At 38.8% G+C, this 16,971-nt stretch overlaps 1 protein-coding gene across 2 annotated transcripts in view; it reads right to left on the bottom strand.

Moving 5' to 3' along the window:
* Nucleotides 1-16,968, bottom strand: part of Cenpp (centromere protein P) — a 175,462-nt gene extending 158,494 nt beyond the window's left edge. For both annotated transcript variants that reach the window (NM_001402493.1, XM_087591464.1), the window contains 5 exon segments: nt 1,743-1,839; nt 6,137-6,225; nt 11,833-11,921; nt 14,200-14,378; nt 16,815-16,968. In NM_001402493.1, the coding sequence (NP_001389422.1) occupies nt 1,743-1,839; nt 6,137-6,225; nt 11,833-11,921; nt 14,200-14,378; nt 16,815-16,921 (561 nt within the window). In that variant the 5' untranslated portion in view covers nt 16,922-16,968.
* Between the last annotated feature and the right edge of the window lie 3 nt (nt 16,969-16,971).

The following is a 16,971-nucleotide window of genomic DNA, read 5'->3' as shown; positions in this document are numbered from 1 at the left end:
GGGTTCGGGTCCCCAGCTCCAAAAAAAAAAAAAAAAAAAAAAAGAAACACGCAGGGCTGGGGATTTAGCTCAGTGGTAGAGCGCTTACCTAGGAAGCGCAAGGCCCTGGGTTCGGTCCCCAGCTCCGAAAAAAAAGAACCAAAAAAAAAAAAAAAAAAAAAGAATCTACTCTAAAATTTATATAGACTATCCAAAGAGCCCAAATAAACAAACAAAAAGACTGGAAAAAGGACCAAGACGTATGACTCATACCTATTAACTTCAAGGCTTTTTATAAAAATACAATAAGAGAAACAATATTACTGCCATATTTACATACTTATAAGTGATATAAAAATTAAAGTGCCCAGAAATAAATATATACAAGAAAATAGAACAAAATCATAAGAATTACTTAAGGGACTGCAGTATGGAAACTGACCATATTTCATTCTGAAGAAAGCCTTATGCCTGACAGATGTTATTAACTCGAACAAGCAGAATGAATTTTTAATAATAATAATAATAATAATAATAATAATGATAATAATAGAATTGAACCCAAATACAGGAGACTCAGCACCAGTCTTGACAATAATAGCTGTATGTTACTGAAGGACTAGAACCTTGAAATGTGATTTATGCTGATTCACTCAGAACAGGATTTTGTGTGGGTTTATAGCTGTTAATAATGCCATGGATATAAGTAAGACGCGAGGGATTAGAACATAGTCAACCAGCTTTTTAAACATTTTTTAGCAGTCTTTAAATTATTTCCATTAGACTTAAAACCATTACTTCATAAAAATCAGGCTTCAATATTTATACGAGCGATGTACAAAATCCATCAGTTCAAAATAGTCCAGCATAGAAATTATAAGCAACCCCAAAAATTCTACCAGAGAACTTCTACAGCAGATAAACAACTTCAACAAGGTGGGTGGATATAAAATTAAATCAAGCAAATCAGTAACCTTCCTTTATACGAATGATAAATGGGCTGAGAAAGAAAATAGGGAAAAAACTCCCTTCACAATAGTGGCAAATAATATAAAATACCTTGGTGCAACTCTAACCAAACAAGTGAGTATGACAAGAACCTCTGTCTCTCAAGAAAGAAATCAAAGAAGACCTCAGACAACATTGTTTTGTAATAATATATAATAGGATTTTTGAGACACAGTCTACATTCTACATAGCCTTGGCTATCCTGGAACTCAATGGAGACCAAATTGGTCTTAAACTCATGCAGATCTGCCCATTTCTGCCTTAGGAATGTGGGGTTCAAAGGCATGCACTACCACACCTGGCACTATATACTCTTTATACACATTTTTTTCTTCTAATTTATACATTCCTGAAAGGCGGAATTTTCAAAGATAGAATTTACAAATAAATGAGAAGAAATTTAAGTGTGTTAGAGTATAATGAAATAAAATCCTATATCAATTATTGACTTATATGGAAGCTTTTCATCCATTTATTACACATGACTTAATTTGTGAAACCAGTGGCAATCATCTCTATTCTTTGAAATTTCAAGCAAGAATTTGGTGCACAGCTTTAATTTCAGCATTCAGGAGGCAGAGTCGGGTGGAGCTCTATGAGTTTGAAGCCAGCTTGTCTACATAGTTCCAGAAAAGACAGAGCTACATAGAGAGACACTGTCCAGAAAAAGAAAAAAAAAATAAAGCTATGACTCACCACAATCAATACCAGCTCATTTCTTGTTTATATTTATATTCACAGACTTCAGACTTTACCTTGAAATGTTTAAATGTGTTCTCACGATATTCATACCACTCCACAAAAAAATGCAGACTTCGGAAAAACATGAGCAAATCTCTTTTTTCTTCTGCTCTGTTAAGAGTAATATGCTATGATTAATAAAGACATGAAGTGACAGACTTACTTTACACTTATTTCTTATTTTCTTTCTATTCAATGTGTCTCACTAACACTAAAAATGCCCTTGATACCCTTCTACATGTTGAACCCTGCACTTGAGTGTTTTTCTGTGACAGCTAAAGCTAATAATTGCCAGAGCTATCTTAGCCTACAAGGCCCTTGTTAGGAATTTGAACCAATTCAACTTCCAACCACTCAACTGCCACATCCTCCAGGAAATTCTATTTGATGAATGCTAGTACGTGAAGTTTTCTATCTTATACAACTTCTTGAGAGAGAACCTTAGGTACCAGCAAGCTGGGGCTAGGTACCAGAAAGGCCAATCACATCAAGTAGGGCTAGCAAGACTATATATACACATAATGAGTGTGTATGTGTGTTACAATGTATGTATTCATGTTTCCAAAGCTCTTGGTGATATTTCCATTATCAATTAGCATATGTTTATGATTTCACTCCCTCACTTGTTTATAAGCTTTATTCATGATCCCTGAAAACATCCCTGAAAACAGTGGCTCATGAGCATCAACTATACTGTCCCTGAAAGACACTTCTCGGCTAAGGTGGAGACCCAGTGGCCAGAATTAAAGTTAGCCTCTCCAAAGCACACTGGCAAGTATGCTCTATCTATAAAGCTGGCAGTATCTATAAAGAAATATCTTGAGGAAATTTTAGCATTGAGGAGTATTTAGCATTAGAATATAAGTAGCTAGCTCCCTGCTCCCAAACCCCGTGGGAGAGAGAGCTCAAGGTGGGCACTCTTCAGACTGCAGAGCAGGAGAGACCACCAATACTGCCCACCCTTGCCCACATCCCTGGCCCAAGAGGAAACTGCATAGGGCCTCTGGGAAAAGGAAGATAGGGGACTCAAGTTGCAGGTCCCCTGCGGTCCAGACCTGGATCTCAAGGGACCCGGTCAAACAGCTCCCTGCACCCAAATCCAGTGGGAAGGAGAGCTAAACCTTCAGAGGAGCAGACATGCCTGGGAAGCCAGAAGAGACTACACTCTGTCCACATTTCTGACTCTAGAGGAAACTGCCTAGCGCCATCTGGGACCCCTGTGCACAGGAACCCGAGAAAAGGCGGGGCAGGTCCTTCTGGTTGCTGCCGTCACAGAGAGCTGAAACCCAGCTTCCGAGGAGCAACTTCAGGCCCCGGGACCATAGGTAAGACCAACTTTTCTGCTCCAAGTGGCCTGCCTAGTGGACTCAGGACACAAGCCCACAGAACAGCTGAGGACCAGTAGACAGGAAAGACTACACACCTGAAAGCAGAACACTCTCTTCCCATAACTGACTGAAAGAAAACAGGAAAACAGGTCTACAGTACTCCTGACACACAGGCCTATAGGACGGTCTAGCCACTGTCAGAAATAACAGAACAAGGTAACACTAGAGACAATGTGATGGTGAGAGGCAAGCGCAGGAACCCAAGCAAGAGAAACCAAGACTAAATGGCATCATCAGAGCCCAATTCTCCCACCAAAGCAAACACTGGATATCCAAACACACCAGAAAAGCAAGATCTAGATTTTAAATCACATTTGATCATGATGATGGAGGACTTCAAGAAAGACATAAAGAACTCCCTTAGAGAAACGCAGGAAAACATAAATAAACAAGTAGAAGCCTATAGAGAGGAATCACAAAAATCCCTGAAAGAATTCCAGGAAAACACAATCAAACAGGTGAAGGAATTAAAAATGGAAATAGAAGCAATAAAGAAAGCACAAAGGGAGACAACCCTGGATATAGAAAACCAAAGGAAGAGACAAGGAGCTGTAGATACAAGCATCACCAACAGAATACAAGAGATAGAAGAGAGAATCTCAGGAGCAGAAGAATCCATAGAAATCATCGACACAACTGTCAAAGATAATGTAAAACGGAAAAAGGTACTGGCCCAAAACATACAGGAAATCCAGGACACAATGAGAGATCAAACCTAAGGATAATAGGTATAGAAGAGAGTGAAGACTCCCAGCTCAAAGGACCAGTAAATATCTTCAACAAAATCATAGAAAAAAACTTCCCTAACCTAAAGAAAGAGATGCCCATAAACATACAAGAAGCCTACAGAACTCCAAATAGATTGGACCAGAAAAGAAACTACTCCCGTCACATAATAGTCAAAACACCAAATGCACAAAATAAAGAAAGAATATTAAAAGCAGTAAGGGAAAAAGGTCAAGTAACATATAAAGGCAGACCTATCAGAATCACACCAGACTTCTCACCAGAGACTATGAAAGCCAGAAGATCCTGGACAGATGTCATACAGACCCTAAGAGAACACAAATGCCAGCCCAGGTTACTGTATCCAGCAAAACTCTCAATTAACATAGATGGAGAAACCAAAATATTCCATGACAAAACCAAATTTACACAATATCTTTCTACAAATCGAGCCCTACAAAGGATAAAAAACGGTAAAGCCCAACATAAGGAGGCAAGCTACACCCTAGAAAAGGCAAGAAACTAATCATCTCGCAACAAAACAAAGAGAAGACAAGCACACAAACATAATCTCACATTCAAACACAAATATAACAGGGAGCAACAATCACTATTCTTTAATATCTCTCAACATCAATGGACTCAATTCCCCAATAAAAAAAACACAGATTAACAAACTGGATATGCAGAATGCCAGCATTCTGCTGCCTACAGGAAACACACCTCAGAGACAAAGACAGACACTACATCAGAGTAAAAGTCTGCAAAACAACTTTCTAAGCAAATGGTCTGAAGAAGCAAGCTGGAGTAGCCATTCTAATATCGAATAAAATCAATTTTCAACCAAAAGTCACCAAAAAAGATAAGGAAGGACACCTCATATTCATCAAAGGAAAAGTCCACCAAGATGAACTTTCAATCCTAAATATCTATGCTCCAAATACAAGGACTCCTACATACATAAAAGAATCCTTACTAAAGCTCAAAACACACATTGCACCTCACACAATAATAGTAGATTTCAACATCCCACTCTCATCAATGGACAGATCATGGAAACAGAAATTAAACAGAGACATAGACAGACTAAGAGAAGTCATGAACCAAATGGACTTAACATATTTATAGAACATTCTATCCTAAAACAAAAGGATATACCTTCTTCTCACCACCTCATGGTACTTTCTCCAAAATTGACCATATAATCAGTCATAAAACAGACCTGAACAGATACAGAAAGATAGAAATAATCCCATGTGTCCTATCAGACCACCACGGGCTAAAGCTGGTCTTCAATAACAATAAGGAAAGAAAGCCCACATATATATGGAAGTTGGACAATGCTCTACTCAATGATAACCTGGTCAAGGAAGAAATAAAGAAAGAAATTAAAGACTTTTTAGAATTTAATGAAAATGAAGGTACAACATACTCAAACTTATGGGACACAATGAAAGCTGTGCTAAGAGGAAAACTCATAGCTCTGAGTGCCTGCAAAAAAGAAAAAAAAGAACAAAAAAAACAAAAAAAAAAACAAGGAGAGAGCATATATCAGCAGCTTGACAGCACACCTAAAAGCTCTAGAACAAAAAGAAGCAAATACACCCAGGAGGAGTCGAAGGCAGGAAATAATCAAACTCAGAGCTAAAATTAACCAAGTAGAAACAAAAAGGACTATACAAAGAATCAACAGAACCAAAAGCTGGTTCTTTGAGAAAATCAACAAGATAGATAAACCCTTAGCCAGACTAACCAGAGGACACAGAGAGTGTGTTCAAATTAACAAAATCAGAAATGAAAAGGGAGATATAACAACAGAGCCAGAGGAAATTCAAAAAATTATCAGACCCTACTACAAAAGCCTATATTCCACAAAACTTGAAAATCTGCAGGAAATGGACAATTTCCTAGACAGATACCAGCTACCAAAGTTAAATCAGGAATAGATAAACCAGTTAAACAACCCCATAACTCCTAAAGAAATAGAACATTAAAAGTCTCCCAACCAAAAAGAGCCCAGGTCCAGACGGGTTCAGTGCAGAATTCTATCAAACCTTCATAGAAGACCTCGTACCAATATTATCCAAACTATTCCACAAAATTGAAACAGATGGAGCCCTACCGAATTCCTTCTATGAAGCCACAATTACTCTTATACCTAAACCACACAAAGACCCAACAAAGAAAGAGAACTTCAGACCAATTTCCCTTATGAATATCGATGCAAAAATACTCAATCTGCAATGCACATAAAAATAAATAAATTATTTTTAAAAATTTGTAAAACAGCTCACCTAGATGCAAATTCACTTAGTTCTGAATATTCTGTGGGCTCCATTATTATGCTGAGGTCAGTTATAATAGAAGATTTTTTCTCTTTAGTCTAAAATAAAGATAAAAAATTTGTGTACAAGAGCAGATTATCTTTAAGACAAGAATATTTTAAAATATGCAAATAGAAAATCAACAATAAATTATAAGATACTGGCTATTTGTCAAGTAAATTAAATGATACATTTAGTACTTACTAAAACCTAAAATGATTTCCAAATTTGTTTCTTAAATTGAATATTGACACAATAAATATTAGGAGAAATTAAATTTTAAAAACTCCAACCAATCAGTAGCGAAATAACTAGCAAACATAACTACATAAAAATTCAAATTATCTGGGCAAAGAGCATAAGATCATCATGTAGAGCCTGTTGGCTCCCCATCTGCTTGGACCAAGGATGTGCCTAGAGAATAAGCAAACTGCAACAAAAGCTGTCTGTCTTTGTCCACTTACCCTCTAAGGTCTAGAAGCCACCAGACACACAGCTTAGCACTTTCCTCCTAGCTGGAGGAGTTCTCTAACTTTTCTATAATGTCTTATTTTTCCTTAACAAATCTGTTTTGACTCTGCTTATTCCTCCTTTGTCTGCAACTTTATCTAACATTGACATGAGCCTTAAGAACTTAAGACGCCGTCTCAGGTTGACTTTTGATCACTGTTTTGGTTACCTTAGTCAAGCCTTCTGGGCTGCTTTCCAAAGTCTGCACTAACATGAGACAATATATTAAGATTGTTTGGGTTCAAATATTCATATAAACAGGTTACTTTTAAAGCCTGTTATGATGAAATTATATTCTTTTCATTTAAGTGCCCACTTTTTATTTAGTATTTTTGTTTCTTGGATAGAAGTTATATAAATACCCTTCAGGACCCTACAAACTCCTACCCATATGACTTATACTGCAAGGACTGTGGAAGGCTGATACTGTATGCACAATTGTTCTGATGGTCTTTAAACACTTCACGAACACTTCAGTGCTGACGACACCAGGCAGTCAACTGGAAGAAATTAAATCTATGTTCCACACACCTTTGACGAGAACTGCATCAACAGAAGCAATGACTCATACTCTCCACCTAAATTTTCCCATCTTTGTTTCGAACATTTTACTAATAGAGCCTAAGGCACTGTGCCAGTTAGTGTTATGTCAACCTAACAGAAGCCAAAGTCATCCAAGAGGAGGAAACCTTAATTAAGAGAATGTCTCCATATGATCCAGCTGTAGGCAACTTTCTTAATTAGTGATTTGTCGGGGAGGGCCGAGACTACTGAGGGCTGTGCCATCCCTGGGGTGGCTGTCTTGCCTTGTATAAAAAAGCAGGAGCAAGCTATGCCCAAGTCAGTAATCAGTATCGTCCATGGCCTCTCAACCAGCTCCTACCTCCAGGACCCTGCCCTGTGTGAGTTCCTGCCCTGACTTCCTTTGATGATGCTGTAGAAGTGTAAGGTGAATAAACCCTTTCCTCCCCCAACTCGCTTTGGTCATGGTGTTTTATCACAGCAATAGTAACACTAACTAATACATGCAATTTGGTTCAAAAATTGTATTAATGTTTATTATATAAAAATAAGTATTTATAAGACTAAAGCATATTATTTAAACCTTTTATTTTCTGACAGCTAAATGTCTCCCTCTAGTGGAATGTTTGATTTCAGGGCAAGGGAAAAAAAAAAACCCAAAAACAAAAAACAAACCCAACACATTGCTCTGTCTTTATTTTTTTTTTTTTCTCCTAGCAATCTTAAAAGTAAAAACATATTCAATAAGCAGGGTAAGGGCAGCACACATTTTGAGTCCCAGCTCTCGGGAGGCAGAGGTACAGATCTCTGAGTTTGAGGCCAGCCTGGTCTACAGAGCTAGTTCCAGGACAGCCAGAGCTACACAGAGAAACACTGTTTCAAACAAACAAAAACAAAATGTTTGTTTTAGGTTACTTTTCTGTTGCTGTGATAAAGACCATTTTCAAAAGCAACCTGTAGGAGGGAAAAAATTTTTACAATTTCAGGTCACAGTTCATCATGCAGTGATGTTAGGGCAGAAACTTAAAGCAGAAACCCTGGAGGAATGCTGCTCACTGGCTTATGCTCACCTATATTTCTCATACCCTTCAGGACCGTCTGCCTAGGTACCACCCAGTGACATCACACCAATTAAAACAATCCCCCTAGATATGCTCCCAGGCCAATTTGATCTCAAAATTCTCTCTTCCTTCCCAGATGATTCTAGGTTGTGTTAAATAGACACTAAAAACTAACCAGTACTATGGTAAAACCATTCTAGAAGATATCTAAATTTACCAATCAATCAATCTAACCTTGTATGTATAATCCCATTGATCTAGCAATTCTAATTTTTTAAAGATTTTAAGTGTATGAGTGGTTTTCCCGCATGGATAGCATGTGCACTCCTGTGCCCTCGGATGACAGAAGAAGGCATTATTTCTTTGTAACTGTAGTTTCAGATAGTTGTCAGCCATTATGTGGTGTTAGAAACTGAACCCAGGTCCTCTTCAAGAGCAACAAGCGCTCTTAACTGCTGAGCCATCTCTTCAGTTCCTCACCTAGTCGTTGTGTAAGACTTCCAGTGCATACCCAGTAAGCATGCAGCACTTGACTGACACCCAAATACTCAAGAGGCTGAAGCAGACATGTGCTCAAGATCAAGCTGAAGAAGGTTCCTACCAAGATCTTACCCCCACCCCCCCTACACACACACACACACACACACACACACACACACACACACACACACCACTAAAGTAAGAAATTTTTTTAAATTTCGTTTTATCAGAATTCTAAGTAACAAAGAAAAATTTAAAAAGGCCTTTGTCTCCCTTCTTCCCACCCAATAAACTACTGACAAGTGACAAGGCCTATATAATTGATCCCTCAGGTCCTGTTAATTCCACAGCTATCTGCAGTTCTTTCCAACATCCGATTTTTAAGAGTCATAACATTTAAAAGGCTCAGAGAGACAATGAGTGTTCTCAGCAGAGCCAAGAAAAGCAGACTTTTCTGCAGCACATTATTAGCAAACCAAGTTGTCATCAAATGCCAGCATAATTTAAAAGTGAACAACACAGTCCCTGTGGAGCTTCATTTGCAACATTCCGTCTTCCAGAGAGTGTCAACAATTCTCATATTTTTCTGTATCCCTAAAGTACATAGGGCAGAAAACCTGTTAGTTGTGCCTAACACTTTCTTGCTCTGAATTTCAGTGGCTTATGATCACAAAAGTATGTTACTTAACATGAAGTTAAAATATTGTATTTGAATGGTAGGCCAGTCCCGCTAATGAGGGCACAACCCAGCCTGAAAAGCACAGGTCCACTGAGCTCCTTGCTCAAATCAGACTCAGAGCATTCTGTGTTCTGTGGACAAGCCTTCCTAGTACAGTACTTCTTCTGAGATAAACCATAAAACAACTACGAAAGACACAATCACCTATAGAGGCCCTAAGGCCAGCAGCATACCACAGTCAGTTCCCAGACTACTCCGATTGTAGACTATAGAAGTTCTAAGAAGCTGGACCTGTCTTCCAAGTTGTCAGGGGTTATAGTCTGTGCCCCAAAATAGATACCATCATGCAGGAAAACAGATAGTATAACACCATTTTGAGGTGAGGATCATACTGGCCAAAACAGAGAAAATTCAATTGGTCATCTATATACTTACAATGGGAAAAACCTAAGAGGTCCTAGGACAAAAACATGGGGGCCTTAAAACAGGCTGTCCAACCTGAATGACACTATCATTTGGGGCTCATGTTCCAGTCCAGTCTTTAACAGAGATCTCCATGGTCATTTGTATTGTCTCAGTGACCGTGTATAACCCTAAGAGTTGGTGGCCATATGGGAACACAATAACTTACATAAGATCACTCACCAATTTTGCCTTGATACATGAAAATGTTAACTGTTGTGTGAGTCAAAGTTCCATGGAAGAAGCCACACCTTCAAGATGAAACCTTTTGCAAGACTGATTAACTGATTAAAGCTTCAATGATTATAGAGTCTGGAATGTTTCAAGTCCAGGCCAAATTACCATTTGTATTGGGCTACCTTTAGTTTCCCAAATCACCATTCCTTGCCCTCCCACCTCTATATTGAACCCAACATTCTGTGGTTAAAACCTTTTAGAATCTATCAACTTTTTCTTTTTTAATGGATGAATGCATGTACGCCTGCATGGCAAGAGAGGGCATTAGATTACTTTATAAATAGTCCTGAGCTGACATGTGGTTGCTGTGACTTGAACTCAGGACCTCTGGAAGAGGTGCCAATGTTCTTAATTGCTGGCTGAACCATCTCTCCAGCCCTAGAACCTATTAAGTTTAAACAGACCACTAGCTTCCACCAACCAAACAGCTAAGAACATCATTAGATAGCATGTGAGGCCTGTAACTGAGATCTCCCCACTTTACTGTATCTCTTTTGACATGAGAAATGTATTTTTGAATCAACAAATATATTTTGTTCAACTCTGAAATGCCGCACTGTGGTTTCTGGGTCATACTGGTAATACTGAAGGTGATAACGAAATGAATGAATGTCGGGAGCTCTGTCGTCAGATAAAAAGTAGACATTCCATAGCCCATCCTTAGCCCGCCCCAGGACAGTGATAGCAAATGGCACTGGCAGCAAAGAGCAGTGAAAGCTCAATGCCTAGAAGATACCTGACCTCATCCTTGGACAGCTTTCATTAAATGGCTCTCTGACATGTAATGACACAGGGTACTGACTCAGTCACTGACTTCTGTCCCATACAAGGAGACTCGATTTGGAGCTTGTTTCCTGGCTGAGGACACTGACTAGGATAAAGAATCCTGGAACTTGAGGCTAACTGCTTAAGTGCAGCTTATCTACAGAACTTGAGGTGACAAATGCCTTTCCCCACTTCATTCACCTGATTACCGAAGACAAAGACAGTCTTTCTATCCTTCCTGGCTCTGTTCTTCCTACAAATGTTTTATAAACCTAAATGGCAAAACCAACCAGTTAAAACTTCTTCTATCAAAGAATTTGTCCAGTGAGGTTGGTTCTCATAAATTATGACTAGATTTGAATCTTCTCAGAGGAAGCCTCTGGTTTTTGAGCCTATTCTATTCCAGCCAATAGGGTTTTATGTGATCATTCTGTCTGCTTCATTACCTTAAATAAAGTCTAGGACAAAGGCATATCCTCTTTATGTTGTTTAGTTGTCCAGAACAACCTTCAGGATCATCCTACTTTAAGAGTTTTTCAACATGGGTGTAGTCCCAAAATGACTGCTACCCGAGAGACCGTACACAAGGATACCCAACTGACACACAGAAAAGTTATATTTGTTACACAGCAATAAATAATTAAAAGATATTCACTTGCCCAGCAGCTAACTGCTGGTGGTATACAGCACTGCTTCCACAACCTCAGAGACTTCCATTGGGAGCCTAAAACCATCTCCGACCTGGCCTTAAATGACGTACATATGGGCTCAGCTCCAATTCCATCATACTCAGGTGAGAATAGTCTTAAAATTTTTTATATGATACAAATGTGCTATAAAGGAACCCTGGCTTATGCATTCTTCCTTGTCTCAATCACTGTGATGGCTAAGAATGAGAACTGTTTCTCATAGGAAAAAAAAAATCCCTTATCAAAACAAGCTCCAGTTACCTCAATTTCCAGAACCTCAAATTCCAGTTGAAATGTAACCATATTGCAATTTCCTGATAATCGATGTCTCTGTAGAACTTTCTTTGTATCTGTTAATTAGAAAATAAAATACTTCATTTAAAAGAATACTTTAAGTGAATATCTACTTATGTGTACATGTATGAATGTAAACATTAGAAATCATTTAAAGGGCTGGGGATTTAGCTCAGTGGTAGAGCGCTTGCCTAGCAAGCGCAAGGCCCTGGGTTCAGTCCCCAACTCCGAAAAAAAGAAAAAAGAAAAAAGAAAAAAAAAAAGAAATCATTTAAAAAAATCTGGGTCATGTCAAAGTAACTGACCTTATAAAATGGGATTGCTAAAAATTTATACTTTCAAGATAGTTAAGCTAAGAAAAATATACACATACAAAAAAATACATACTTGTATTTATACATTTGTGTATATATACTAATATAACCCTAAATAAGTTTAAATCATGTTAACTGCTATATGCTTTGTTTTCATTATTTACTTACTTACTTTTGATTGCAGGTCTCTCTATACAGTCTCTGCTCTTCTGGAACTCACTATGTATACCAGGTTGGCCTCTAACTCAGAGATTTGCCTACCTCTGCCTCCAGAATACTGGTATTAGAGGTGTGCACTATCATACCCAGCCTTTATTTTAATTTTTTTCATATTTATTTGTACATGCGTGTGTGTGTGTGTGTGTGTGTGTGTGTGAGAGAGAGAGAGAGAGAGAGAGAGAGAGAAAGACACAGACAGACAGACAGACAGACAGACAGAGACAGAGGTGGCAGTTAGAGGACACCTTGAGGGATCAGTTTATGGGTTCCAGGAAATGAACTCTGGTCATTATTAGGCTGAGTCTTAGTGCCTTTATTTGCTGAGCCATCCATCTTGCCTATCTTTTTGAAAAATTTTAAATATCTCATTGTCTGAATGAACCAGTCTGGTAAGATGGCTTAGTGGGGTTAAAATACTTGGCACCAACCTTAACAACCCAACTTTGATATCTGGAACCCACACATTGGAAGGAAAGAACCAACTCCTTCAATTTGCCCTGACTTCGACACAAGTACTCTAGCACATGTGTGTCTACATACACAGACCAAACATACGAACATAATTTTAAGAAGTAATAAAAGGGCCAAAACTTCAAGATGACTCAGATAGAGCCCTAGAAATAATATAGGCCCTGTATTTTGTAGACAAGCAGCTCAGGCTCACACACAGACTGTATTTGAATCTAAGCTTGATTTTTTCATTATCAAAGTACACAATAAATATATAGATTGTGTATAAGTATATAATAAACTCTAACTTACATACTTTTTAAATTTGAGCAGACTAATTTTTTCATTTCAGTCATAAAGTTTACTTTTCCAGAAAATCAGGAATACACGGGAGCAGCAAGGAAAAGCAAAGCCACCATCCAAAGACATTTGTTTTACTAAAAAAACAAACCTTAACATTCTCTTCTAGCCTCTTTTCTTTCAAGTCTCTAGAGTGCATTCATACCACATCTCATTTTTTTTTTCAAGACAAGAGTTCTCTGTATAGGCCTGGCTGTCCTGAACTTGCTTTGTAGACCAGGCTGATCTCCAACTAACAGAGATCCGTCTGCCTCTGCCTCCCTAGCATTGGGGTTAAAGACATATGTCACCATGTCTGGCTACCACATCTCATTTAAATCCATGTGTGCTATGCCACTGTGTAAAATAAAAAACAGAAAGTGAAAGTCAATAATTATCATTCATGTTTAGAATTAATAAATGAGATAGAAGGTACTGCAGAATAAAAGCTTTCTTCCAGTAATAATCACCTCCGTAAGTAATTCGCTTCAGATGGATCCATTTGCTAAATGGGATGAATTCACAGCAAATTCACACTCAATAAAAGTACTTTAATTTTAGTACTTTTAAAAAATTTGAACAGATTCTTTTTTTTTTAAGTAAAGGATAAGAAGGGTTGAGTTAAGTTGGTTGAGTTTTTGGCTTGTATTTTTTTTTTTCTTTTTTTCGGAGCTGGGAACCGAACCCAGGGCCTTGCGCACTGAGCTAAATCCCCAACCCTTGGCTTGTATTAATACCTACATTAGATCCTTGGAATATACATAAAAAAAAAAAAAAAGGAGGGAAAGATTTGCAAGGAGTCGGAAGGGAAGAAGCTAGAGCTGAAGGGTTAGTCAGCTAGTCTGCAGGATGTAATGCAGAAACTAGAAAAACTTTGCCTCAACAAGGTGGAGAGAAAACAGACCCCTGAAAGTTGCCCTCTGATCAACATAGCATAGTATTGTGCACCCCACTCCAACACATACCTAATAAAATTTAAAAAACCACACTCAAGTTAAAAAATGATGCATACCGTTTTCTGTCTGTTCGGTGTTTCCAATGTCCTCCATCTTGGAATAGTTTCTTATATTGAAGCCAGTAAGTTTACTTAGAAATGAGAGCTCAGATTTTAAATGTCCAAGCTGACTTCTCAAATCTTTCAAGGATTCCCATTCCTCAGAATCTGACTGGGAAAATTTTTTAAATGATTTCCTGAAAAGCAAATATTATAGTCACTCAACAACTAGTAAATGTTTTACTTACTATATAAATTTTCCTCTAGATTCCACCCCTACTACCAAAGGTGGGGCTTGGACAGAAAGCTCAGCAGCTAAGAACACTGGCTGTTCTTTCAGAAGACACCATTTTTACTTACAGCACTCACACGGTGGTTTACAACATTCTTAAACTCCAGGTCTAGGGGAACCAGGCCCTGTTCTGGCCTCCAGTGGGCACCAGACACCAGTAGTACAAAGACACATACAGTCAGAAGAGGACATCCCAAGACTTGTTGAACTTAGGGACTGCAAAGGAAAATGGTAGACTACAGGCTGCCTTTGGATGAGCTGAAGGGGAAGTGTCCTGGTAAGAAAAAAAAATAGATTCTACTCCAAGAAAGAAAGAAAGAAAGACCGACCGACCGAAATTCAGGAAAATGGATGCAACAGGAAATCACATTAAATAAACCAGAAAGACAAATACTAGTTTTTTCTCATCTGTGAAACCCATATTTAAAGTTCTCTCCTCTTCACTCCCCGCCTCATGTGGTGTGTGTGTGTGTGTATGTGTGTGTGTGTGTGTGTGTGTGTTAGAGAGAGAGAGAGAGAGAGAGAGAGAGAGAGAGAGAGAGAGGAGATTGCCAAATCAAGATCATTCAGTCAATAGCAAAGTCAAGTTCTGAAGGCACTCAATTTTGACATCAGAGAGTCACATGGATATAACTAAACAACTTGTTCCAATTTACTGGCTGCCAATCCAACCAATTATCAAGGTCATTTTAAAAGTATCTTGGAGGATGGACAGGATAGCTCTGCAGGTAAAAGTACTTGCTGCACAAGCCTGACATGAACTGTCACTTGGACATGTCCCTTCTGTACTCTGACCTCCATATAGATGTTACAGCATACACATGCAAAAGTCATAATAATAATAAAATCAAGCAGCTCAGGAAACAGAACTCAATCTTCCTTCAAAATGAGAAAAAAAACTATATTAAATCTACACATTTGGGATTGACATTTAATGTCTTCCCTAATCTGGACTCTCCAGCCTTTTCAATTCCATTACTGAAGAGTCCCAGATTACATAACCAATGTACTACATCATACTGGGCTTATATTGACACCTTGTGGTGAGTAAAGAAACTATTTTCCCCCATGGTCTGACAAAGAGCTTCTTAAACCTTTTAGTGTATATACAAAAGGTATAGGGGCAGGCTGTGTTGATAAAATACAAATTCTAATTCAATAAGTGGGGATGGAGTCAGCCTGGCAGTCTCACCAACTCCCAGGTAATCCTAATGCTTCCAATAAGTGGCTCACACCTAAATTAATAATGTCTCCCATTCTCACAGTGGAAGCGCAGGCATAGGCCAGACACACATACACTTTCCCCTCTTTCATCAGTTAACAATCTCTCTCTCATTCACCACTCCCACACACACTTCTCCAAGTTTTCCAATTAAGGTTATTTGTAGCACAGAAAAATCTCATTCTCTGCACCTGTACCAAAGTGTACCTAATAAACGTAGTTTGTTTTCTCGTTTAAGATACTAAGTTACTGCTAGTTCCAACCTCCGTTCTCTCTTTGAATAGACAATGCCTGGCTTTGGATTTCTCTAGGACCTTACCCAAGCTATTTAACTTCTCTGGCACTCAGATCAATTACCTTTAAATAAGGCTGAACAACAGCACCTAATCCAGAGGACTATCACACTTTCCTATAGACGGCATTAGCCATATACCAATTTATCGTTGTCCATGCTAGGCGGCCCTGCCACAGGTTATATACCCTCACTCTTATGTTGTTAACATAATGCAAAAAAAAAAAAAAGTTAGGATCACTTAACTATGGTTAGGTGATTCACAAAAACAAATCGATGAGTTAGGGAATTCCAACTAGACAGAGCACACATGGTGGCTCAGGTAATAACCCCACTACTGGGTGTAGGAGTTGGGGGTTGAGGAAGAAGGATCTTGAATTTGAAATCAAATTAAGCCAATTAGTTGGGGGTTGAGGAAGAAGGATCTTGAATTTGAAATCAAATTAAGCCAATTCCTGACCTACAGAGTAACAATGTCTCCAAACCCAGAAGAAAAAAAAAACAGCTATTTAGATACTGTTTCCCAAAGGCAAGATTGTTTAAAGAAACCAAGACTTTCCCTTTGATTCTCATCAACCGGGCGAAAACAACCCTTAAGAAAACTATTTTCTGCTGATTAGAATCAAGCCATAAGCCCCATACGCAGCGTTCACACTCTGAGGTCATCGTCACAGAATACTGATTCAAGTTCACATTTCAGGATGTCTCCCACTACATTTTTCAGCACAGGGCTTGAGGGGGAGTCGGAGCCCTGAACTGTCAGAAGGTCGATAGACCCGCCGGGTGCAAAGATGCATGGGCCGGAGGGATGAACCCGAGCCACGTACCAGGCTCCGGAGGTCTTCTCCTCGAGGTTTTGCAGCATTCTGCATTCTCGCTGCAGCGCTGCGACCTCCTCCTCCAAGGCGCGCAGTTCGCGGGTCTCCGGATCCATGGCTACCAGCAAGGAGCCCCGAGGGTGAAGCCAAGACTCAGCAGTCTGGG

This window comes from Rattus norvegicus, chromosome 17 (genome assembly GCF_021556685.1).
Source record: "Rattus norvegicus strain SHRSP/BbbUtx chromosome 17, alternate assembly SHRSP_T2T, whole genome shotgun sequence".
NCBI lineage: Eukaryota > Metazoa > Chordata > Mammalia > Rodentia > Muridae > Rattus > Rattus norvegicus.
Note: the sequence above shows the minus strand (reverse complement) of the source record. Positions and strands in the feature narration are given on the sequence as shown.